The sequence below is a fragment of the Vigna angularis genome, chromosome 7 (genome assembly GCF_016808095.1).
Source record: "Vigna angularis cultivar LongXiaoDou No.4 chromosome 7, ASM1680809v1, whole genome shotgun sequence".
NCBI classification, from domain to species: domain Eukaryota; kingdom Viridiplantae; phylum Streptophyta; class Magnoliopsida; order Fabales; family Fabaceae; genus Vigna; species Vigna angularis.
Genome location: NC_068976.1, coordinates 834,041 through 861,116, shown reverse-complemented (window position 1 = coordinate 861,116; position 27,076 = coordinate 834,041). Strand labels below are relative to the sequence as shown.

Here is a 27,076-nt window from a genome sequence, read left to right as displayed (position 1 = left end):
TTAACTTTCGTTAGGATGAAGGCTACAAAGTTATATTTACACAAGTGAAAGCTTAAAAAGAACGAATGTGTTACAAGTCAATCAACTCTGACAATTTCTTAATCAGTACATAGAATTTGAAGCTAATCAAAATTGATCATAAGTGATCGTAGAAGCATAATGTGAGACACAAAAAACCTAAAACTATTAACAGAGCTGATCAATCCCAAGACTCCTATAAAATATATAGATAACATTTGAAACAAACCTAAAATTGATCGATATTGTTTTCTTCTATTTCATGAATAACTTCCAACTCTAAATTTTGAGGTCTTGCTGGAAGAACGGTATTTGTTGTAGAAGAACCAGAAATATGAAAAGGTGAAGGGGGTGCTACTAATTCACATCCATCCCCTTCAAGCATTTGTACCACAGTTTTCATGGAAGGACGATCTGCTGGGTTCCATTGAATGCACCAAAGTCCTACAATGGCAAGTTTCTTGGCAATTTTAGCATCTCCCTCGTCCTCAAGGCTAATTTGCACATCTTTTCCTTCCAACAAGTTGTGGATCCACTCTGGATAAAGAACTTGGAAACTGTCCTCAACCGAGACATTGGTATTCTTTCTTCCTCCAACCATTTCCAAGAGCAACATCCCATAGCTGTAAATGTCAGACTTGTAAGACACATTACCAAAATTCCGAGAGAAAACTTCAGGGGCAATGTAGCCCAAAGTTCCCCTGGCTGCAGTCATCGACACCGTGCTCTGATTTTTGGGACACAACTTGGCTAGTCCAAAATCAGTGATTTTTGGGACAAAAAGGTTATCTAGCAAAACATTGTGTGGATTGATGTCAAAATGAAGAATTCTATGATCACAACCAAGGTGGAGATACTCAATCCCTTTCCCAACACCAAGACCAATTTGTTGCAACTTCTCCCATCCAAGGAAAACATCCTTGTTGTCCGGTTGAACCAAGAATCTCTGCAACGACCCATTTGGAAAGAAATCATAGATGAGAGCACGGTGGAACTCATCTGCACAGAAACCAAGCAGGCGAACAATGTTAACGTGATGAATTTTCCCAATGGCTCTCACTTCATTTATGAAATCATTTCCATCTCCCACTGTGTCTTTGAGTATCTTCACAGCAACAAGAATTTCACTAGAGAGCATTCCTTTGAACACTGCTCCATGAGCTCCTTCCCCTAAACTCTCACTAAAACCATTTGTGATTCTCTTGATGTCAGCGTAAGTGAACCTGGTAGGCTTCATTGCCCTGTAATCCTCCAAGAATTTCTCTATTCGAGTCTGGTCTTCTCCTCTCTTCACATAATAGTCATACGCATAAAACAATGCCTTGACCAGTAGCAGCAAAAGCATCAAACCAACTACTCCCCCTGTTGGTGAGAAAATAAGTTAACGAAAATGAACAACATTCAAGCAAGGATCAAATACAGTTGCAAATGCGGTTGTTAGGATCAACAAAATAGAAAAACCATAACATAATAGTCACTGTAATACTGCCTACCTACAGCAATGTAGATGACAGTTGACGTTGGAATCCTTTTTGTTCGGCAAGCATGACATTCAGTTGCACCGTTAGTACCATTCTTCCATTTACATTTTTGGCCTTGTGCTTCACAGTATCCACAGTCAGGTTTGGACCATTCCAAAAACAACCAATCCTCATCATACCGATACCACCATTCGGTGGAAACATCTTTCAGCTTCGTGCAGGATACCAATTGAGGGTCATCGACGCCGTTGTCGGATTGTAATAGAAAAATTGGGCACGGCAGTGAATCGCAACGGAAGAAGGAAAAGTTTAACTTGTCAGTATAATATTTCGGAAATCGCAATGGAAAGATGGATGCGTTGCCGAGTTTCAAGAGTTGATTGGGAAGGCAATTTTGGGGGTCATATGTTTCAATTAGAGTATATTCGTAATGAATTTTTCTGACAAACAATTGTAGTGGAACATCCGGCAGCTCCAGAATGGGCACATTTTGTTGGTTGCATAACAGACCGAACTCAGGCGGGTAGTCGGTGGAGTGATTCAAGTTTTTGTTTATGAGATAAAATGGAAATTCAATGCGAACGTGGCCACATTTATCGGCACAGTGGTTCTTGCCGGTCGCAGGTTTCCCTATCAGAAACAGCAGCGTCAATAGAAGAGATAGCTTCTGAAAACTAAGCATTTTGTGGTTGATTTGCAGTTTCAGGATGTCTTTCTAGTCAGCGCAAGTTTAACATGGACTGGGTGCGCTGCCCCGGTGTAGCAGCAACTCCGCGTTGTCTTACTGTTCAGTCAATTCAATGACTTGTCGGTCGAAATTTTCCATTTTAAAAAAAAAGTCCAATATAAGATATAATTTTAAATGAACAAGCTATTGGTATCATCCCGTTTCTTGTCCAGTAGCTTGTGTTTTAAGTGGGATTAAATAACACAAATAGTACCTACCACTTGACTTTTGCAATAATTAAGTGATCAACTTTAGGGAATATATAAAAATTGGTTATACAAGGGAAGTTAAGGAAAAAAAGTTAGGTTTTAACTTGGGGTTTGAAAGTTTCTTATGCGTCGAGCTAAATTTTAGTTCAATTTGTCAACTCAGCTAAATATATTGTAATTTGGCTCTACTCTCAACTTTTTATTATTTATTATTATGGGTTGATTAGTTAGTTGTTGTTTTGATTTTTTAATTTATTTCATATATTTATTGTAATATAAACAAGGTGAAATTACTCAAATTTTGTAATTTAAGTCAACTCAATATGGTTTATAGGTTAGGTGGATTGAGTCATAGGATGTTATGTTGTTATATATTTATTACAATAAAATTGAAATAATATGGCTTAACTTTTTTTTATAATAGCATAATCAAATTATCCACTCATTTTATTAAATATGATTGCGATAATAGTTTGAAAATTAAAATATCAATTCGATGAGTTCAAATATTATTGACCAACAATCCAATATTTAAAAAATTAAATTTTTAATCTAAATAATTAGAAATAGTAAATAATTATAATAACAACACTTATGAAAAAAAAAAAGATAAAACAAATCATAAAGGTTATTATTAGTTGATTATTGATTGATGAATATATTATGTCCTTATTTAATGTTTAATTTTGACTTCTTAATTGATCTTAATGCTAAATGAATTGTTTAAATTAATATTTATTATAATTGGATCGGAAACAGATAATTCATATCCACTAATTCATATTTACTGTATGACTTGCAACAAAAGATCTAACCAATTATTAGTTTCATTATCTTTCAAATATCTTTTTAAAAAATATTCATAAATATTTTAAAACTCTTACGTATTCGTGATACTATGTGAATATTTAAAAAAATTAATTTATAAATTTTTAAAATAAAATTTTAAAATAAAATTTTAAAAAATATAAAATTTAATATACATCAAATTAAATTCTAATTTTAATTAATTTTAACCTAGGTAAATTAAATTTTTACTTTTTATTTAAATTTAACTTAATAAAATATAAACTAATTGTAATTTTTATATTCTATCAATGTATTAACCAATGTAATATGTTGTACAATTTCTATACTTTATGCAAATTTTTGTGTATGAATTATTAATCAATGTTGTACACTTTCTATACGTTTATTATTTACATTGCCAGTTTAACGGATGTAATAAGTCCAAAATAAAATATGTAAAATATGGTTTCTGCACTAATATGGTTTCTGCACTAATGTGGATTTAGACAATTATAAATTGGAGGCTTAATTACCTACTTAGTCCCCATATTCGGAGGTAATTTGCTGTTTAGTACCCGGTTTTAAAAATGTAGGCATTTGATACCTATGTTTTGAAATTTGTATCAATTGAATCCTACCCACTTAACGCCGTTATAAATCTAACGTTTTTCTGACTGTGTATGTGATTTGTGGACGAGCGGTTATGGACGAGCGTTCGTTTCGTTGGACGAGCGTCCTCTTCTGCCTGACTGGGCGTTCGCTTCGCTGGACGAGCGTCCTCTTCTGCCTGACTGGGCGTTCGCTTCGCTGGACGAGCGTCCTCTTCTGCCTGACTGGACGTTCGCTTCGCTGGACGAGCGTCCTCTTCTGCCTGACTGGGCGTTCGCTTCGCTAGACGAGCGTCCACTGAACGTACTTGCGTCCATAGGGCGAGCGTTATCAAACGATCGTCCACAAACGCTCGTCCACAAATCACATACACAGTCAGAAAAATGTTAGATTTATAACAGCGTTAAGTGGGTAGGATTCAATTGATACAAATTTCAAAACATAGGTATCAAATGCCTACATTTTTAAAACCGGGTACTAAACAGCAAATTACCTCCGAACATGGGGACTAAGTAGGTAATTAAGCCTAAATTGGATTTGAAAACTTTAATATATATATATATATATATATATATATATATATATATATATATAACTCTATTTAGTTAATTATTCAATTTAGCTAATGATTGTTTATATATGATATAGCTTAATTAGCATTCAGAAAGTTGGATTGGTACCTTAATTCACAACTTTTATTGTCATTCGGAATTACAATAAAAGTTGATATACCTTAATTTATTGGTACCTTAATTCAGAAATTCGACGGCAACGAACCTTCAATGACGGTAACCTCAGCGGCAGCCTTCAATAGTAGCACCGAGTGAGTGGAATGAACGAGAGTAGCACCGAGTGAGTGGAATGAACGGGAGTAGCACCGAGTGAGTGGAGAAGCAAATGAAGCCTGCTGCAAAACAGATATAAACTTAAACTGCAGTTAATTGCACTGAATATAAAATAGTTTAGTATTTTTAAACTGTATTATTAATTAGTTTAATTAGTTTTTAGTTAACTGCATTATCAATTTTTTAAGTTTAAAAAAATATGGATTAACTATAGTTTAAGTATTTTAAGTTAACTTTGCCCAGACCTAGTCATTTTTTTTGCTAACCAAATTTCTCCTTTTCAGGGAACACACGACTTCATGCTACTCCCTTAGATTTTACTATAGCAATGTCGGATTCAAGCATTGCCCTAGTTGTAAGCGATGTGTGGAATAATTTGACCACCATTGTCCATATGGATATCTAACTTGTGCTATGAATTTCTTATGATTAATTTCTTTTATTTTTAATTCTAATCACAATATATGGAAGGTAAGGGATTTTTTATTTAAATTAATTTGAATTTAGCAACAAGTCGAATAGACGGAAAATGGCTTTGTAATAATGGAAATGATCATTAATGGGAATTTATTTTAAATTGAATTTCCTTGTCTTATTATAATTGATCAGTTTTATTTTATATTCAATTTGAAAACGTCAGATGAAAAAGGATGCCTAATTTTAAATACATCTTATCGAGGAAAAAAATATATTTCAAAAAATAAAATATAATTTGTATCACTCCAAATGAGTAGAATTATTATACCAATATTTTAAATTTGATATTAATTAAGTAAAAGGCAATATATGTATTACAATATTTTTCATAAGTTACATAATAAAGTTTTAATGAAACATTTAAATATGTTTTAAATTAGAGGAAATATGTAAAACATTAAAAAAATATAATTCTTATCTATCACTATAACTCTTAAGTTATCTCACTTATACAACTTTTAAGTTATCTTATTTATGAGTATCCGTATTATCTACTTACATATGACTTACAATTGTTGTAGGTGAATAAATCACAACACACATAAAAAAATAAGATTAAACTATTGATAATTTAAAACCTATAAGTTTTAAATAAATAAAAAATACTAAGAATATACATTTAATAAATTTATAACAATAATTTAAAACTCAAATTTCTACAGCACTAGCATTACATAAGAAAACAATTAGTAAAAGCTAAAAATTAGTTTTACTCACCTATAAAATAGTTCTAATAATTTTTAAAAGGCGAAAACACATTTAACTTTACTAATGCTATATCCAAACATAAGTCAAATCACACGTTATAATCACTAATCAACAAGAAATTTGTATTAAAAAAATCTAAAATACATGCATAAAAAAAGCTTACATTCAAGGAAAAAAAACAGATTTAAGCTTAAAAAAAAAGTTAAAAGTCCAACTTACCGTATTAAAAATTCTGATCGACTTTCATTACAATTAATCATTAAAATAAGAAAACAACTAGTAAAAACTAAAAACTAGTTTTCCTTACCTATAAAATAGTTCTAATAGTTTCTAAGAAGAGAAAACACATTTGACTTTACAAGATACTCTATCTAAACATAAATAAGGTTACACGTTATAATCGTTAATCAGTAAGAGATTCATATTAAAGAATTCGAAAACACAGACAAAAAAAAAGCATATAAGCAAAGAGAATATAAATTTAAACCTAGAAAAAATGTTAAAAGTCTAATTACCCTATCAGAGATTCTGATCAACTATCATCATATAACTCAATACTATGATCACAAAGATAGTTTATGATGATCAAACAATAAAGTGAAAAGATAAAAAACTTAAAAAAACAAAGAATTATAAAAAAAATGTTTCTAAAGAGATTATAATTTTATATAAAAAAAATTCTGTTATTAGAAATTTATTTATAATTTAATTTTTTTATTAAAATAATAAGTGTTTTCTTTTTATAAAAGACACTACTGTTGTTAAGTCATTTACATAATTAATTTATTAATAATTTCAACTAGCGGTCCTGTCTAAATTAATATTTAAGTGCATTTTCTTGAATGTGAGGAGGAGAGGTAACAATGAGTGTCTTACCTTCTTGCTCTCGCTGCCCACAATCAGTGGTTGTCTCTGTGGCCCTCATATTTGCTCTGTTCCAACAAACTTGCAGTGCCAAGCATCACACATCCTGTCCATCTTCTTCATGCGGAGAAATTGGCGACATAAGATATCCATTCCGACTGAAAGGAGACCCTGGCGGTTGCGGCCTTCCCAGCTACGAACTTGATTGCGTGAATAACAGAACACTGCTTACTCTGTTTTCAGGGAAATACTATGTGAAGGAAATCAATTACGATAGTTACCAGATCCGGGTGATTGATTCGGGTGTTGTGGAGGACAATTCTTGCTCTTTTCCTCGCTATTTCTTATCCCACCGAAATTTCAGTCATGATTATCTTAGTAATGATCCGCTGACTTTGTCGGATGATTGTTTTAGTACAGGAGTAGCGTTTGTAAAATGTAGTAACCGAGTGAGTGATGATCCGCGATATGTGAAAGTGAAAGCAGGCTGTTGTGACTCCGGAGGCGTTATCTACGCCGTTTATCTTGGTACGACATTTAGAGTAATGGATGTGAAGGCCGGGTGCAGATTAAAGGTTGCTACCTTCGCAAACGGGTCACATAGCAGTGATGTTTCCTATAGACACAGGACACATGATGGGAAGGTTTCCTACGCTGATATCCTCAAATCTCTGGAAAAAGGATTCTGGTTGACTTGGTCACCACTTGTTTGCAGGGACCAATGTGGAAAGGGTATCAATTGCAACTTCAATCAAACCACGCAACAAATTCAATGCTTAGGTTGTGAAATGTTCAACCACGGAGTCAGCAATTGTGGTGAGATATATATTATTCTACCTTTCTCTCCCTTCCTAACCTTATCCTGTTAATTTTATCATTATTTATCTTTAAATTTTTAAATTTTATAGAATGAATAAAATATGAAAATACAAATACGAGTCAATTGTGTTTTTAAAATACGAGTTTTAATAAACAAAAACTATGTTTCGATAACATACTGAAAGAAAGTGTTCAGATTTCTCTTTTTTATATTTTAAAACTAAAAAAAATTATATTATTCATATTAGAAAAAATAGAAAGAATTATTTTTTATCAAATATATATGTTTTAAAACACAACCTAATTTTTCTCTTTTTTTTTTTTAAATTTACTAATTTCTCAAAACAAAATGGTCCTACATAATAAAAAAATGGATCAGTCAGGTCTTTTTGTCAATCCATCCTTGATCAATAAATACGGATGAAGTCATATTATCCCGTTAAAAAAACAAACAGAAATTATAATATATCTTATCACAATACCAACCACTATTTTTTTTATAAACTTTTAATTTTGTTTAAATTTTTTGGTTTTAATTTTTTTTATTTATACAGATATAAATAAATATTAAAAATATGATTAATTATATAAATCTTTTTAAAATTTTTTAATTATTTTGTTCTAACTAATAATTGAAACTTATAAATATTAATAATCTAATTATAATATTATTACATGTTTATAATTTTTTTTAAGTGTAACATAAAATTTTTAATTTTTAAATTATTTTAATTTTAATTTTTAATTTAAAGAAAAAAACGAATTAACGGAATAGGCCAGGTTGGTCCTACCCATTTTTCCACCACGTGAGTGTAGAAAAACCTATATACTTTAACGTTAAGATGTCATGAGATACATCATTCTCTTTTTCCAAATTTTATAAATATTATAGTGAAGTATAACTATGGTTAAGACATAATAAAATATTATTTTAAATTATAATTATAGTTCAGAATTCTTTTCTAAATTAAATTTTGTATACTCTTTTTGTTTTTAATATTATAACGGCTTTCTTTATTAGAAATTATAGAATCATATTTTTGAAACAGTATATATGTAATTTAAAAACAAATAATATAAAATTTTAAAATAAAGGACAAATTTGTAAATTAAAAAAGTATTACTGTGTTAAGTTTTTGACGAAACAATTCAACATAATTTATTCGAAACATCAACAAACTTATTAGGTTATAACAAAATTTATATTATATATATATATATATATATATATATATATATATAATAAATTTTCTCGTGTACAAAATTTTTTTACAGTATTTTTTAATATAACTGTTTTTATATTTCTCATCTGATTTTTATTCTTTAGCATATAATGTCTTAAATAACTAGAAAAGATAAATTCAAATAAATTATTCTTTATTTCTTTAACTTCTAATTATAACATTTAATAATAAACTACATTTTTATGTTCTTATATGTTTCCCAGCACGTCAATATATTTTACTTATTTTCTTCTTCTTATTTCTTATGTAAATAATATAATATTTAATTTTATTACTTTTATAATCAAAGTATTTTCTTTTTGTTATTTTAGGAATTCTATCACGAATTAATCAATACATTAGAGGTACGCACGCTATCCGATGGGTAATTATTAGCAGTATTTTATCCATTATTTATTGCTTAATATTATGTTCTATGCTAAATTATAATTTTGGTTCTTGAAATATTTTTATCTGAGTTTATTTTTAATTTCTTTAATTTTAAAGATTAAATTTTGATAATTTTTTAATTTTGTTTTTTATTTTCATTCAAATGAATTCTCTATCTCACATGTACAACAAGAAAATAATTTAACCAATTAAAATATATGAAAATTGAAAATTAAATCAAAACTATAAACTTTTAAAACCAAGGAACTAAAATCGTAGAAAGAAAACCAAAACCTTAGATAAAAATAAATTTAAAAAAAGATGAAAATTTCAATTAAAACTATTATTTTGAGTAATTAATATGAACTACTAGTAAATAGGAATAATTTGAGTAACATGAGAGAAATTTTAAATATTAATTTATGAATAATTTAATAATAGCTTAGAATATATATATATATATATATATATATATATATATATATATATATATATATATATATATATATATATTTTGTATGACTATAACAAAATATTAAAAAACATTTTTGTCAGTTCTCAGAAAGTTTAGATGTTTTAAACTGCATTAATTTTTTCTCAGTTATTTTATATTTTGCACAAAGAGTATTGTCTTGTCTAACATCAAAGACGTATAGATGTGTAAGTTTAGTCTTAAAATCCCTCCATTAGACTCTAATGTGGGATAATGTCTTCTTCCTGATCCTTTCATTATTAGGAATTTCAAAATTTTGCTGTTGAAAAAAATATAATGTTAAAGCATCTTAAAAAAAAATAATGTTAATGATGTAAGTAAAACATCTTAAACATACTAGAATATCCTGTCATGGTAGATTTTTCTCAACCTTTGCAACATCATCCCAAGAGGGTATGACAATAGAGATATGTGTTTTTGTCAACATGCCCAAGTAGCTCCTAAACTTTTTTGTATGTGGCCCACTAGGAGTACCCGATCAGGGATCAATCTCCACTGCCAACTTCTCCTCTACAACCCGACGGGATGTGACTTCAGGCAACTGAGTCACAAATCTACCACATCCTCCCGTCCGACCTGATCCAGAGCTCGTCATACCTGTTTAAAAAGTGTTAGTAAATTAAAGTTAGAACAGACAAAATAAATAAATTGTATAAAGTTACTAAAATAATAAAAAAACACATATTTCTCTCATATGTCTTCGTTGTGATCACATCTTATTGCATGTATTTCATCGGATACATCATCAACCTTATTTTCAATGGTTTTTTATGAGAAGGAGTTTGTCTCAAGTATATCTAGAGAGTCTTCATCATCAGTTGTGTGCATGGTTCTGCCTTACAATACCACTAACCATTTATGATTCACTAGGCCAGTAATATAGAATATTTGTCTTGGTTGACTAGCCATAATAAATGGTTCATTCGTCTAACTTATTTTGTTAAGATCCACCAAAGTGAACCCGAGGTCATCTGTCACCACACTAGAACTACTGTCAACCCATTTACACTTGAAAACTGGAACTCTAAAATTGGCATAATCAACTTCCCAAATTTTTTGTATTATTCCAAAATAACTCATCGATGTTGTAATTTGATTCTTATACTTGGAACTAGAAAAGTGTACAGTCTCAGCTTGTAGGGTAACTCCACTATTTTGAACTCTACTTTTATCATCTTCCTCCTTTGAATAGAAAAAGTAATTGTTTATGTAATAGCTATCGAAAGTGATCACATTGGTGTTAGGCCCACGAGCTAGTCTCAATAGATTTTCAGAAACATTTGGAGTCGCGTAAACATTTTTCTTAAACCAAGTTAAAAAGGATTTGTTATGTTCATGAAGTGTCCATCTTTCACTCATACGTGGGTGTACAAACTTAATTTCATCAATGCGTTGTGAAATGTAAGGAATGACATCCTCTGTGTTGTTTAAAAGGTACAAATGAGATTGACTAACTTCTTTTGTACAAACACTTTCAATCTTTACTCCTCGAACTCCCTTTCCTTCAAATCTACTTTCATGTCTATTCTTTGGAAGTCCTATTGGTTCACAACTTGCGATATAACTTGAGCAGAATTTAATGGCTTCCTCTATAATTTAGTGCTCTATAATCGAAGCTTTCGGTCTCAATTGATTCTTAACATATCCCTTTAAGATTTTCATGTATCTTTCAACCGGGTACATCCACCTCAAAAAAATCGGCCCACATATTCGAATTTCTTTCACTAGATGGACAATCAAATGAACCATGATATAAAAAATGAGGGTGGGAAATACATTTCTAATTGGCACAATAGTCTAATGGCCTCATTTTTCAAATTATCTAACTGTCGAGGATCAACAACTTTCTTGCAAATGACATTAAAGAACAAACTCAAAACGTGTGAGAATACCCCTAACAGAAGTAGGTAATATGACTCGAATAACTACTGGTAAAAGTTGTTGCATTAAGACATGACAATCGTGAGACTTTAAACCAACTAACTATAAATCTTGCATATAAACAAGGCTTATAATATTTGATGAATAACCTTGTGGAACCTTCACACTATGTAAACACTATCAAAAAATTTGTTTTTCTTTTTTTGAAAGAGTGTGACAAGCTGGAGGAAGATATGTGCGTCTTCCAATGGATTGTGGATGTAACTCAGAACGGATTCCCATGTCAGTCAAGTCTTGTCGTGCTTTCACCCAATTTTTTGTCTTTTCTTATACGTTTATTAAAGTCCCAACAACACTATCACATACATTTTTTCCAACATGCATCACATCTATGCAATGTCGCACATCAAGTTTACATTAATATAGAAGATTAAAGAATATTGATCGCTTTTTCCAAATGTTTTTCTCAATGGTCTTCTTTTTATGTTTTCCAAACACAATATCAATATTCTTCACCTGGTTGTATACTTCTTCTCCATTGCGAGGTTTGGACACTACATTATCTTCAAGGCTTCCATTAAACGCTTTTTTCAATCTATGCTAAGGGTGATTTCGAGGAACAGATCTTCGGTGTCTTGTGTACACAGTTTTCTGCCCATGCTTCAATTGAAGATAAGTAGTATTTTCTTCACAAATCGGGCATGCAAAATGACCTTTAACATTGTAACCACTCAAGTTTCCATATGCTGGGAAATAATTTATGGTCCAAAACAACATTGCACGCGAACAAAAGTTTTCTTCTGAATATGAATCGAAGACCTCAACACCCTTTTCCCACAACATTTTTAAATCATCAATTAACTATTTTAGATACACATCAATTTCATTTTCAGGTTGTCTTCGACCCAATATCATCAACATCATATATTTTTTCTTCATGCACAACATAGGAGATAAATTGTAAATTATCAACAGAACTGGCCATGAACTATGTTTGCTACTTAAGTTTCTATAAGGATTCATACCATCAGTAGCAAGTGCAAGTCTTAAGTTTCTTGACTCTGCAATAAATTCAGGAAATGTTTCATCAATCTTCTTCCATTGTGGGGAATTAACTAGGTGTTGAAGAATATTATAACACTTTCTTCCATCAACGTGCCACAAAAGATTATTCGCATATTTTTTAACACAAAAGCAATAGTTTCAACCTAGGTATTATAGGCAAGTACTACATGACCTTAGCAGGTGGACTATCATTGTCTTCATCGTTATTTCCATCAATTTTCTTCTCAAATCGTGACGAACCCCACGTCAGACACACCTTCAGTGAAGAATAATGATCTCTATACAATACACAATCATTGGGACATGCATGTATCTTTTGGTATTCCAAACCCATTGGACATAGAATTTTCTTCGCGTCGTAATATAGCCAACAACAAAACCCTGTAGCAAGAATAATCTTCTTCTGCAGTCACCCTTTGAGACACCTCTCAAAGTACAAAGAACTCCACACTCCTCTTCCTGGCTGCACGCACATGGAGCAACACAATCCAAGATTGCTAAAAACGAAATCTAATCAGTCAAGAGTACACCTCAGTAGTGCAGTAGTTGATCGGCAATGAAAACCCAAATCTGTTCTTCAAGAAACCTTCAAGATTATCAACTTTTGTGTATCTCATTTCTTCGGGTGTCTCAACACACCTGTAAATCTTTTCTCAATTCACAAATATCAGATATGAAAGTTTAGAATGATCCAAAGTCATTTGTGCAGTGTGCAATGCGTCAATTTATAGTTTTCTCATAACAGAGCAATCAAACCGATTACTATAATAATGTAATCGGTTACATATATCATGTAAGTCAAAACATATGAAAATATGACCATTGAGACAGTTAAGACTTATCAACAAACAATTTTCAATGTATAACAAACTTAATTAATTACATAAAATGTGTAATCGATTAAATACAACACTTAGGCATTTAGAAAACATTTCCAACAAAAAACTCATCACAACACAATCCAGAAAGATGTATTTCAAAGGCACGAGTTTTAATCGATTATACACATAATGTAATCGGTTAAAACTTATAGCTTGCACTAGTTTAACCAAATGACTATCTGATGAACTTAATTGATTTTCACATATCAGAGTATGAGTATGCATATAGTAGATGTTAACACATGTATAATCACAATAAGTATGCCTATCAACCAATTCATACAAAATATGTTGCAGTCATGGAAACATATGTATTGACATCATCAAAAGCAACTACATTTGTTGTCATCATCAAAAACAAAAACAATGTAAGGAGTTAAGTTTACCATTCATATTTCTCCCCTATCAACAATTCACTTTGAATTACTTTGAATCCCATGCACAGACCAAGGAGCCATATGCAACTAAAAACACTAAAATGACTTAAAAAGTAGCAAAATATGTGATAGACGACGCTCCGAGGAGAAGACAAAACTTCAGCGATTTGGACTCCTCGAGGCATCCTCTGAAGAAAATCGTAACGGAAAGAAACAAATGAAGCAGAGGAAAACCAACCCTAGCTAGGAACCCTAGGTTTTGGAGTCGAAGAGGAACAATGACGAACAAACCCTAGATTCGAGGTTTGTTCGGTGGAGATTCAAGATCGGGTGTTGTATGGTGGTTTAATCGGTGGAAATGGCTAGAATCCAATTTCAATCAGTGAAATGGAACGTAAATGAGATTCTAATCGGGCAAAGATGAGAGAAAGAAGATCTAAAGGAAGAATGAGGTGAAAGGTCGAAATCAATAGGTGGATTGATGACAAACCTGATGGAAGAGGCTGTCATGTGCTTGGATTCGTGATGGAGTCAAGAGTTGGTGAAGGCGAGGCCAACAATGGAGGTCATCGGGAAGAGAGAATGGAAATAGGGCTTGGGAGTGAAAATATGAAATGAAAATGTGACTTACGAGTGAGGCAACGAGATGTGAAGATGTTGCTGCTAGGAAGGATGACGCAACCCACGAGAAGCTACAGATTGGTGAGAGTGGCGTGAGATGAATGCCACGGTGGAGGAGTGTGAAACTGATGGGAGTGAAGGAGAATGGTAGATGTGAATGGAAGGTGGCTAGAGGAGATCCTTTAGGATTTTCTAGCCTTGACTTTTAAGGTAGAATTGCTCTGGAGTGCTCTCAACAGAATAACAATTCATTATGCTCAAAAGTGTCTTACAGGAGGTGGTGACATGTCTATATATAGGACTAAAAGTCCCTACTATCTACCACATGCCTAACACCTTTTACACATGCTTTAATAAAAGTAAAATAAATACTATACTAGGATAACTGGGCTTGGACCCGTCTATCATCCCCTCCCCCTTGGAAAGGATTTGTCCTCAAATCTGATAGTGTTGTTCTCTTGAGGACTTATTTTTTTTGTGCTTCACAAGAATTCCTCCTGGATCAAATATCCATTTGCAATAAGCATCAAACATATCTCTAATTAGTTTTATTTGATCAAATAATATATATAGAGGAATATGTGTAGCAGAAGGTTTCTCTATTTTGAAATTTTTACTTTTATTATAACAAAGAAACCTTTCTTTATTTGAAATTTTATTTGTATCTTGAGTTAGTGCTAACCATAAAGGTAACCATAACCCAAGTTGTGAATTGTCATATGTTGAAAGTTGTAACAGTTTTAAAGATGGAATAACAAATTCTTTAAACGAAAAGTGAAATTTTGGAAATTCAAAGATAAATGGAGAAAAGTGAAAGAATAGAAAACCTCCCCTTAATAGTCTAGGTTTTATTGGGAGTGTAGGAGGAGATGTTGCCTTTAGTTGCTCTTTTTCCTTTTCTTCAATTTCTTTTCTTTCAAATTCTTCCTTTTCTCTCTTTTCTTTTTCTTTTTCTTCTCTTTTCTCCTCCTCTCGTCTCTCTTTCTCTCTTCTTTCTTCTTCTCTTCTTCTCTTTTCCTCTTCTTTTCTCTCTTGCTCTCTTCTTTCTTCTTCTCTTCTTCTCTCTTCCTCTTATTTTCTTTCTTCTTCTCTTCTCTCAAGATTTTCTCTTTCTCTCTTTTCTTTTCTTCTCTCTTCTTTTCTTCTCTCTATCCTTTCTATTCTTTCTTGTAATTCCCTTTGTTCTCTCTCAATTCTTCTTTTACTTCCCTCATTCAAGAATGTCATAAGTTTTTCTCTAAACTCTCTTTCCATATGATGAAACCTATCTATATTTTTAAGAAATGATTTTCCCTCTTGAATGCTCTCTCTCATTAGCTTTAGGTTTCTTTTAAATGATAAAGGCACAAACCTTCTTCTCATGCAAGCTCTTAATTCATACCAATCATGAATGGAGGATTTTCTACCTTGTCTAACACTAATTTGCCTTTGATCCCACCACTCTCTTGCATGCCCTTCAAACTTAGAAATGTATAACATAGGAACACAATTTTCATTTGTTTTAGAAAAAGCATAGAATTTACAAGGATCACTAATTTTAGCCAAGAGTGGATGTATTTCATTAATTTTCTTTTCCCAAGCTAAGTAGGTTAATGCACTTATGTCTCTTCCAAAAAATGGAAGTTCCCTATTAGCTTGATCATAACTAACTTATGTCTCTTCCAAGCTAAGTAGGTTAATGCACTTATACCTTGCCAGATATTTCTTAGACTAACTAATTACTAGGGCTGGGCATAAGTATCTAAACTATACTGAACTATAATAAATTATAGTTAACTATATTTCTAATAAACTAAAAATAATTGAACTACATATACTATATATAAACTATATTGTTAAGAGTTCAGTTATAAAAAACTGCAGTTATACCAATTAACTAATAACCAAATCCTTTCAAGATCATCAAGTCAGTTTTATAAAATTCCTTACTCTTTCCGTCACTTTTACGGAAAATATTTTATTTTGAGTTTTAAACATTGTTCTTTTGTTTTTGTCTTTAAGATAAGTTATATATTCTTAGACTTTATACCAATCATATAAAATATTATTTCTATTTTTATATGTTATCTATTAAAAAAATTCATATTTAAAAAAAATCATTTATCAGAAATTAATGTAATTTTAAGAATGGATTATTGGAAGTTTGTTTTATTTAAAACGTTTACTCTTAAACCTCCGAAAAATACTTCAGATTTATTTCAAACTTATTGTATAAATAAAATTAAATAACTTTATAATATTTTCTAGAAACAAATAATTAAAATTAACATATAATTCTAATAAATTTTATTTGTTTTTGGTTTTCCTTTTATTCTTTTCCCTAACTTTCTTTCTTCAAAACTTACATCCAACTCTCAGAAAAAAAAATATATTTAGTTTAATAATAAATTATTCTTACAAAACTAAAGACAAATTAGTTTAATCATAAAACTAATTTAGTTTAATCATAAAACTAATTTTTAAATAATTTGAATATATATATATATATATATATATATATATATATATAACGCTTTTATTTTTAACAATGATACTATATAATACAAAATATTCAAAATATTTATGGTCAAGAATAATTTCATGTCAATTTTTATTTTTTAATAAAATAAAAATAATAATTATGAGATTAAATAATAAATATAATGAATAATGATTAAATATAATCATTGAACAATTTATGTTGTCATGTTAAAAAATTAAATAACAATGAACTACATATGTTTTGTTAATTTTTGTTTAGATACAAAATAAGGAATATATACAATTTATTAAAAGGTAATGTTTATTTAAAATAATAATATAAAAACTTTAAAATAAAGTATAAAACAAAGTTTACAGTTATCTTACCTTAGTTGAAAAAAATACATTGATTAATTAAATTATACATCAAAACATAATTAAATTATCTTAATTTAACTTTTATTTTAATTATATTAATTTATACTTTTTATTTTAATGTTAAAATAAAAATAACTAAGGATCATATTTAAAAACATTAAAAATGTTAAATATTTAAAAATATTAATTTTTATACTGAATCAATATTTTTTAACGAGAATTTATTTATTTTAAGTTGAGTTAGATTAGTTGAGAATGAAATGTACATATCTCCAAAAAAACGACATTAGATTGATTTGCGTGAACATGAATTTAAATAAATAAAAAATAAATATTTAAAAATAAATAAAACAATAAGTATTTAAAAGTGAGATAAGATTAATACTACACGTATCTAGGTTGAGTTTTTCATAGAGTTATTCATCTAACTTACAGTTTTAGAACAAAATGAAAGTAGAAGTGATAGGAACTCACTAAACATAGTTCAGTTTTTAGTTAACTGCACTAGAAATATAATAAGTTCAGTTTTTCTAAACTGAACTAGATAATAATATAATTAGTTTTTAGTTAAAATAGATTAGTTTTTTTTAGTATAAAATAGTACAGTTAACTATAGTTTAGTATAGTTAAGTTATTTTTGCCCAACCCTACTAATTACCCCTTAAACTAAAATCACCTTTAAAATCAATAGACATGACTCACAAACAATCATAACTAATCAAACACAATTAAAAGACTAGACTCATAAATGCGGACACCTAATGTGACAAGGCTTAGAGTTTAATCTCTTGTAGCCTAAATCACTCCTAAACACGCAAAACAAAAAAAAAAAATTCAAACACAAGCACAAATCAAACAAAGTTGCTAAGAGTTGAAAGAGCACCAAGGACTCTTCCAAAGAACTTGGACTTTTAATGGCCTTTTACAAGTTGAAAACAAAATTAAAAGAAAACTAGCCTATCAGCCTATTACAAATCAAATGGAACAAACAAAGACAAAAGGAAATAACAGGCTGTCGTCACGGTGTGCTCAAAATCCTGCTGCAAACTTGCACTCTAATGATGGTATCCTGGGTCTTCTAGCTCCTGTCCATTCTTCCCCATCAGATTCACTGGTCAACTTCCTAACTGTTGCAACTATGTGTATTTCACCTTTTGGCCCAACTTTTATCCCTATAGAGGTCAACCAAACAAAACTGCACAGGTATAACTAGTTAGCACGTTTCAGATTCAAAAATGAACTTATTTCAGCACGTGAGACTACAACACACTCTTAACAAAGGTTATTTGGCTTTAGGTGCAGCCACACAACACTCACATACTAGTATTCTCTCTACTGAAATGCACTCAGCTGGTTGTGTTAATAAAGAAATTCAGTCCTAGACCAGAGAATCCTGTGGATCACCACCACCTAAGATGATACATTTCACACTTACCTTTCTTTCAAATCCCAAAATCCAAAGTGAAATCAGATTCTCAAGTCAGAAAAGGTTAGGGTAAGGCAAAGTGATGGACAAACATAACAGATTACTCAAAATAGTAAGGCACAAGGCAATGGAATGACAAAATAGAAGACTCAAGATCAGATTTAAGAAAGCAATTAAAAGATGCAATTATGAACTGCATAAATAATTTCACAAGTGAGAGACAAAACTAGAGGTTCAACAAGGACAAGTAAGAAACAAAGCTTTTGATCAAAGTGAGCACTCAAATGAAACTTACTCAATAGAGCTAGAACATATTTTTAAAGCAAGAAAAGACAAACAAGAAGTTGTTGAACTGTCAAAGATAAACTTAGGTCCAATTTCCAAAGTCTGATTCTGTGTTTTAGTTTTTAAAATATGGATTGCACAGACCTATTTGGCTTTTCAAAACTTTCTTGATCTTTTGAGGAATATTTTTAGGCTAAAGATAATGTGACCATTCCTTTTGCTACAATCCAATTACAATGCTCAAAACCAGAATCAGAATTATACATATGTTGCAGCAACTTGTGAATGAAACATGTCAAAAATTTGGTGGTTTAAAGCATGAAAATATGTATGGCAGCTAGAACTCATACTATTTTTGCATTAGTAAGTTTAATGCATAATTCAAACTGGTTTAAACAGCTTAATGATGCAGAAAAAAAGTACTTCATAATTGTGATGTTCCAGCCCCCCAAATTCATTCAAAACAAGCAACCCCACCACCCAAATTTTGACTCAATGATTCAAAAAGCTTTCTAACAGTTTTCTGGACACAGGAATAACTATTAAAAATTGAACAGAATACTAGGAAGTGAATGCAAGATGTCCAACAAGGATCTATATGACAGATCAAAATTAAAAGAAAAACTAGACTCAAACAAGACAATGTAGATCGTTCAACTACAACTTTGACACTGCTCAAGTTTTCACAAAATGCAACCAAGCTATTTGATTAAGCAATTCATGGCTTAAGTGGTGTGCACCTGATACTAAGTCATTCAAGCATTTTATCACCGAAATAATATGTATTGGCCATGACAAAAAAAATGCAAAACATAATACACATCAACAACACGTTAAATCTGAGATTAAGGTCACTTTTGCATGCACCTGAGCTCACAATGAATGTGTCATAGCTCATATGGTGTGCAACCACTGATCATATAATCTAAAATCTCAGAAAAAACTCAAAAACAACTTTGAACATAGAATTTATGACATTTTAAGCAATTAAACATGACTGTAAACATGACATGATATGATTCATCAATGAAAATGACTCAAAACAACAAATGGACCGAATAAAATGAGCAAATATAATGAATCAAAGCACAAGAAACTCAAACACAAATAAAATTAGGAATCCTAATGACACATATTAGCATAGATCGAGATCAAAGCAACATGAATCAACACAAGACAAAAATATCAAACCATAAAACATCAAAGGAATTGTAACAAACAACGGGGAAACATTGAAGAAACCAAACACAAGAAACATAAACTTAAATCAGAGACGAGAATCAATGGAGAGAGATACTTAGCTGGTCGGAGGAGCGCCATGGCTCTGATACCACTTGATAGACGACGCTCCGAGGAAAAGACAGAACTTAAGCAATTTGGACTCCTCGAGGCACCCTTTGAAGAAGATCGCAATGGAAAGAAACAAATGAAGCAGCCGAAAACCAACCCTAGCTAGGAACCCTAGGTTTTGGAGTCGAAGAAGAACAGTGACGAACAAACCCTAGATTCGAGGTTTGTTTGGTGGAGATTACAGATCGGGTGGTGTATGCTGGTTTAATCGGTGGAAATGGCTAGAATATGAAATGAAGATGTGACTTACGAGTGAGGCAGCGAGACGTGAAGATGTTGCTATTAGGAAGGATGACGAAAGCCACGGGAAGCTACAGATTAGTGAGAGTGGCGTGAGATGGATGCCACGGTGGAGGAGTGTGAAACTGATGGAAGTGAAGGAGAATGGTAGATGTGAATGGAAGGTAGCTAGAGGAGATCCTTTGGGATTCTCTAGCCTTGACTTTCAAGGTAGAATTGGTCTAGAGTGTTCTCAATCGAATAACAATTCATTATGCTCAAAAGTGTCTTACATGAGGTGGTGACGTGTCTATATATAGGACTAAAAGTCCCTACTATCTACCACATGCCTAACATGTTTTACACATACTTTAATAAAAGTAAAAAAAATATTACACTAGGATAATTGGGCTTGGACCCCGTCTATCAAGATGAAATTACCCTATTTTGAACTCTAGTTAAATGTGTAGATCTCTCAAAAAGGTGCCCTTCTACTATCTCTATTTTTCAAACAAATATAGGATGAAGTTAGAGATTTAAAAATAAGGTAGAGAGAAGTTTCAAAAAGATTTCTTAGAGATGATGATTTTTATAAAATGAAACTTGATTAATAGTAATTCTATTTATAGTCTAACATCTTAAATATTAAAATGATTGAGTGTCATATTTTAAAAATCGTTACTACTCTTTATTATTTTATAGGTCCTTACATCTTTCCTAGTAAGAGTTTTTCCTATATCACTTTCACATATCTTATTTCTAACTAAGAAAATGAAACTCCTTCAAAACTCAATAGTGTTTAACAAACCCAAAAATTAGACGATGAAAACAAAAGAAAATTAAGCAAGTAAATAAACCAAACATTTCACACAAAATCTTTGCTCTTTTAAGTAGCCTCCCAAACCAATGGAACAAATTGCTATTCCGAGCAGCTTCCCCGACCAATGGTACAAATTTCTCTTTCGAGCAACCTCCTTAACTAATGGAACAAATCACTCTTCCAAGTAGCCTCCCCAACTTTGGAACAAATTGCTCTTTTGAGCAGCCTTCCTGGATAGTGAAACAAATCGCTCTTTTGAGTGGACTCCCCAACCAATGGAACAAATTGCTTATCCAGTAGTCTCACCAACTAATGGTAGAACTATTCATAATCACATTTTCATAGATAATTCCAAAATATATATGTCTTCAAACAAACCTTTTTTTTAACCCATGCACCCAAATATTCATGCAATTCAAAAACAAACATAAAAAAGTTGGTGCCATTTATCAAAAACTTCCAAATTTCATATGTATTATTCACTAACTCTTTCTCACACACACATATACACACAATTCAAAATCGAGACCAAATTAACTCCAAAATAGTAGCCCCAAAACTTTTTGGTTCTCTCACACAAGAAAACAAGGCTAGGCTATCACTCAAGCTCTCCTAAAAGAGTATAAACTCCTCTAGGTCCGAAAATTAGGAGAAAAGTAACACAAAAAGATTTATGTTTTGATAAAATCATTAAGAAAGAAAGAAATGAATTCTGCAAATAACAAAACTAAGAAGCCTAGTGGCAAGCAAGAAAAGTGCAAAAACAATGAAAGTTAAACTCTAAGGAAAGAAAATTCATGTGACAAACTAGTAACAAGACTAACTAAAGCAAAACATGGAAAGAAGACTCTATGGAAAGTATTTAATCATGCATTCACATAGACTAATCAGTCATTCATATACCAAAGAAAATTAAGGCCAATTAATGACAAAACTAATTTGCCAAAGCCATCAAACACTCAAATCATGCAAGATAGAAATGTAATGTACCATAATTTTTCAATTTTTGAGTTCACTAGGAAGCAAAACAATTTTCGATTTAAAAATTTTTCTAATTTCAAATCCTAGCTTAGAAAAAGTTAAGGAAGGGTGTCTAGATGTATTTCAATACTTAGATCCTATTTTTAAGTCACAATCAATTCCAAGGAACATACATAAAAACTAGTCATGGTGATCATGTAATTTCAAATACTTTAAAAACAAAAAGTAGAGATTATTCAGTCATGTATTTACAAAGACCAATCAATCATGCATATACCAAAGAAGATTAGGGCCCATTAATGATGGAACCAATTTTCCAAACTCATTAAAACACTCGAATCATGCAAGCTAGAATCATAATGCACCATAATTTTTCAATTTTTAAGTTCTCTAGGAAGCAAAATAATTTTCAGTTATTCACTTTTAAGGATGAAAAAAATGTTCAATTTGAAATATTAGCTTAGAAAAATTTAAGAAAGGGTGTCTAGATATATTTGAGCACTTAGGTCCTAGTTTTAGGTCAACTAATCAAATCCAAAGAACATACACAAAACCTAGTTATGTCTATCATGCAATTTCAAATACTTCGAAAACAAGAAATAGAAAACTTTAATTTAACATATGACATATGACTCACAAACAAAAGTTAAGTACATTTAAAGACTCATAAGAAATAAGGAAATGAAAATTATGACATAGGAAAAACCACAAAGCTCACAGTCATACACAAAACAAGACATGCTTTCAACTTGGCAAAACAACAAACACAAAGAGTTAAGATTGTGATAATCTAACTTCAATGCCAAGTGGAAAATTTTTTCTAAACACCATGATTCTTCACTTTACCAAGAGCTCCACCAAACAAGAAACAAAAGACAATTGATTGATAGCATATGAAAACAACATATTTTAAAGATAATCTAGGCTCTAGATACCAAATGATAAAGACCCATTTTATAGTTTAACATTAAATGTCTTTTGGTGATTAAGAAAGTTCCATGAATATTTTATCTGGACATTAAGATAACAATGTTATCTAGATCTAAAGGTAGACTTCAATGAGTTTTAGAGACTAAGAGAAGTTCAATTACTCAATAACATAAAACCAGAAACTTTAAAGACATGAAAGAAAGAAAGATGATAAAAGATGAAAGACATGAAAAGGAGAGGGAACACAATGGTGATGACAAGCCATTAAGGGGGAATTAAAGCCCACCAACCAAAGCTTAGTGTTGTTGGTGCCACTTGAGAGCTATTCTCAAGATAAGGCTTAAGGAAGAATATACTCCTAAAGAAGAGCCTCTAAAAATTGGTCAAATATAGAGTATATTAACTTGAAACTATTCAACCTTTTCAACAGATAGCAATGTAAGTAATCAATACATGTGTGAATGTTGCTTGTGCAATAGGCTACCTGATTGATATCATATTTGAGAGCATGACCTTTTAAAGGTAGTGAAACACAATAATGAGTTTAACACCCAAATCATAAGCAATGCTTCCTGAACATAAATTATATCCATAATCATCTTTAAAATTGTACTATCATATACACTTTACTCACTCTAAATGCAAAGACATATATATTAACTTTCATTAAAAAACTTTATTCATCTACTGATTTGGTGTCCAAATAATAAACCCAACGCGATCAACGTCTCTCTAATCTCTCCTTTAAAATACATAAGAAGAAACTGGATAAATTTCTTTTAGAAATTGAACTACTTACTAGGATAACAACTTTTTTTTTTGTTCTAGTTTGATCATCAACTTGCCATATAATTTGGCACTATAGGAGAGTGTTGATTATTCTCTAATTATTGAGAGATTGACAAAAATAAATTTTAGAGAAAATAAGTTTTAGAAAATTAATGAAATAAATAATAAATCTTTATAACTTTATAAACCTTTGTCCTGCATTTAAATTTTATCTTTATGAAACTCATGCCTGACAATTTCAACCGCTAATTTCAGCTATTTCATAGGTAAAATCTTTACCAAACATACTAAATAGAAAGTCATTTAGCCGTACAAAAATAATATAAAAAGCATAAAACAATAAATGAAACGAAAAATGGTTTAATTGTTTATAATTTCAACACTAAACATGAAATAATGTAGAGAGTGTCATATAAACATGTGAAAAGACGTTATAATAGAGGAAGAAGTTATCGGTTTGATTTTCATTAAGTAAACTATTTATAATTATTAAGAATAAAAATATTAAATGTTCAAATCATGAATATTACTAACTACGTGTCCTGTGTCTCTAAATCATAATATAAAAACATGTTAATGTTATCAATTTTTCTGATTCTAAATATAATTATTTCATATTATTATATATGTTCATTATGTTAGTATTCAAAGAAAGATAATTTATTATTATTATTAGTATTATATATATATATATATATATATATATATATGGATTAAAATATAAAACGAAATGTTTATATTTTTTTGAGAAGCAATAATTTATTGATAATTTGTTTATACTTAATATGTGAAAATTTATAAATATTTAATAATGTATTACTTTTGTGGAATGTGTATCACTAAAGTTTATAATGTTAATAAAGTTCTGTTTTGTCTCAATGTTATGCATATTTTTGAATTATTTATGCAGTCTTTTGTTTTTGCAGGTTATGTTGCATTTGTCACACGTGGTAAGTTATATATTTCTCCATTTTTAATTTACGTAATATATTATGCCCTGGAAAAAGTTATTTATTAGATCCATTCATATTTACATTTTGACCAAACTTTATTTGACAGGATTTGCCAATAGAATAAAAAATATCAGACGATCATTTTGGGACTATCGTGATGGAGAAATCCTAGGTCAAGATATTCTACCAATATTCATAGTAGTTAGGTATTTATTTGTACTCTCACTTTTGCTGGTGGTGTTCATCTATAAATGGCGAAGACGACACTTTTCAATATATGAAAATATTGAAAATTTTTTGTTAGACAACAATATAAATCCTATTAGGTATGAGTACAAAGAAGTAAAGAAAATGACTAAAGGTTTCAAAGTGAAATTAGGTGAGGGAGGTTTTGGTTCTGTGTACAAAGGAAAGCTTCAAAGTGGGTTAGATGTTGCAGTAAAGATGTTGAGCAAATCCAAAGATAGTCGACAAGACTTTGTTAATGAAGTATCTACCATTGGAAGAATACATCATGTGAATGTAGTTCGGCTTATTGGATATTGTGTTGAAGGAAAAAAATGTTGTCTAATTTATGAATACATGCTTAATGGATCATTGGATAAATACATTTACTTTAAAGAAGGAAGTGTTCCTTTGAGACATGAGAAGATATATGAAATATCTATTGGAATTGCTCATGGGATAGCATATCTTCATCGAGATTGTGATGTGCAGATTTTACATTTCGATATCAAGCCTCATAATATTCTTTTAGATGATAATTTTATTCCAAAGGTTTCAGATTTTGGACTTGCAAGGTTGTATCCTGCAAAAGATGGATCCATTATTTTAACTGCAATAAGAGGAACATTAGGCTACATGGCTCCAGAGTTATTTTACAAAAATATAGGTGGAGTTTCTCATAAAGCTGATGTCTATAGTTTTGGAATGCTTTTGATGGAAATGACGAGTAGGAGAAAAAACTCAAATCCTCATGCAGAGCATTCAAGTCAACATTATTTTCCCTTTTGGATCCATGATCAACTTAAAGAAGACAAAGATATTGACATGGAAGGTGCTTCGGAAATGGATAATATTTTGATGAAGAAAATGTTTATAGTTGCACTTTGGTGTATACAATTTAAACCAAGTGATCGCCCATCAATGAATAAGGTTGTAGAAATGCTTGAAGGAAAAGTTGAAAGTCTTAATATTCCTCCAAAACCTTCTTTTTATCCTCATGAAATGTTAGAAAATGATGGTACAATCAACTCTCCAAGAACATCATGGATTGATTCAAATAGTTCGATGTGCCCGTGGACATAAAAATTCCTAATCACTCATCTTTGGAATAACTCATTTGGCACGAGTTAAGTATTACTATTGAAAAGTTTGTAATTTAAAATTAGGGCTCATGGATTATATATTAATTATACTCATACTCTTGTATGACTTTCTAATGATGTCTAAGTTAATAATGTGTTATCTTTTTTCTTATTTCGTTAACACTCTTAGTTTTAGAAATTTAAATTAATCTTTTATCTTTCTTTATAAGATTCAAAGGAGTATTTTTATTTTCAAATGTAGAATTGATCTTATTAATCATTTAAATATTTTTACTATTAAAAGTTATCATAAAACAACACTTACTTTTTAAACATATTAATTAGTTAAAAGTTACTTTATAAAAAAAAACTCATCGTTCGTTATTTGGAGACGTAGGAGGAAGGGCTAAATGAGAATGTTAAGTGTGATGTGTTTAAATTGAATAGAATTTGTTATAATTATACTTATCAAGTTTGAGAATTAAAAGATTTTAAAAGTTGATTTTTAGTTGCATAAATTATTTATGAATATTCTAATGTTTATTGATGCAATTGAAGTTCAAGTTTGATTCAATCACAACACGAAATTAAATTGTCCGAGTTACAAAATAAGATCAAAATTAATGAATTCGGGAAATAAATGTACAAGGAGCTAAATGCCCCCATAGTGTAACTTATACACTCTCTTAACCAACAATGGA

General features: G+C 30.6%; 2 protein-coding genes across 7 annotated transcripts; one reads left to right on the top strand and one right to left on the bottom strand.

Moving 5' to 3' along the window:
• LOC108336465 (rust resistance kinase Lr10) lies at positions 1-7,144 on the bottom strand. 5 transcript variants are annotated; one of them, XM_052879795.1, is made up of 4 exons: positions 6,740-6,880; positions 4,582-4,740; positions 1,512-2,283; positions 1-1,380 (listed from the first exon to the last, which is right to left on the bottom strand). In XM_052879795.1, the coding sequence occupies exons 3-4, from the start codon at positions 2,179-2,181 to the stop codon at positions 248-250; spliced, it is 1,803 nt and encodes a 600-aa protein (XP_052735755.1). In that variant the 5' UTR covers positions 2,182-2,283; positions 4,582-4,740; positions 6,740-6,880; the 3' UTR covers positions 1-247. The 5 variants fall into 5 exon arrangements, 4 of the variants coding, with proteins under 4 accessions (XP_052735755.1, XP_052735757.1, XP_052735756.1 ...); XM_052879797.1 differs by having other exon boundaries at positions 4,611-4,740; XM_052879796.1 differs by having other exon boundaries at positions 4,582-4,737; positions 6,740-6,878.
• On the top strand, positions 6,727-26,506 carry LOC108336466 (rust resistance kinase Lr10). 2 transcript variants are annotated; one of them, XM_017572932.2, is made up of 5 exons: positions 7,242-7,371; positions 7,443-7,543; positions 9,102-9,134; positions 25,042-25,065; positions 25,175-26,506. In XM_017572932.2, exons 1-5 carry the CDS (start codon positions 7,337-7,339, stop codon positions 26,374-26,376), a joined length of 1,395 nt encoding a protein of 464 aa, XP_017428421.1. In that variant the 5' UTR covers positions 7,242-7,336; the 3' UTR covers positions 26,377-26,506. The 2 variants fall into 2 exon arrangements, with proteins under 2 accessions (XP_017428420.2, XP_017428421.1); XM_017572931.2 differs by having other exon boundaries at positions 6,727-7,543; positions 25,175-26,492.
• Positions 26,507-27,076: the final 570 nt, after the last annotated feature.

What these genes read in the sequence shown, in the direction of transcription:
- LOC108336465 (XM_052879795.1), bottom strand. Translation starts at nt 2,181, where the DNA reads ATGCTTAGTTTTCAGAAGCTATCTCTTCTATTGACGCTGCTGTTTCTG. An exon ending in TGTCATCTACATTGCTGTAG is followed by an intron (nt 1,381 to 1,511) that starts GTAGGCAGTATT and finishes TCTCACCAACAG; the next exon opens with GGGGAGTAGTTGGTTTGATG.
- LOC108336466 (XM_017572931.2), top strand. Translation starts at nt 6,727, where the DNA reads ATGAGTGTCTTACCTTCTTGCTCTCGCTGCCCACAATCAGTGGTTGTC. An exon ending in CCACGGAGTCAGCAATTGTG is followed by an intron (nt 7,544 to 9,101) that starts GTGAGATATATA and finishes TTGTTATTTTAG; the next exon opens with GAATTCTATCACGAATTAAT. An exon ending in AATTAATCAATACATTAGAG is followed by an intron (nt 9,135 to 25,041) that starts GTACGCACGCTA and finishes TTGTTTTTGCAG; the next exon opens with GTTATGTTGCATTTGTCACA.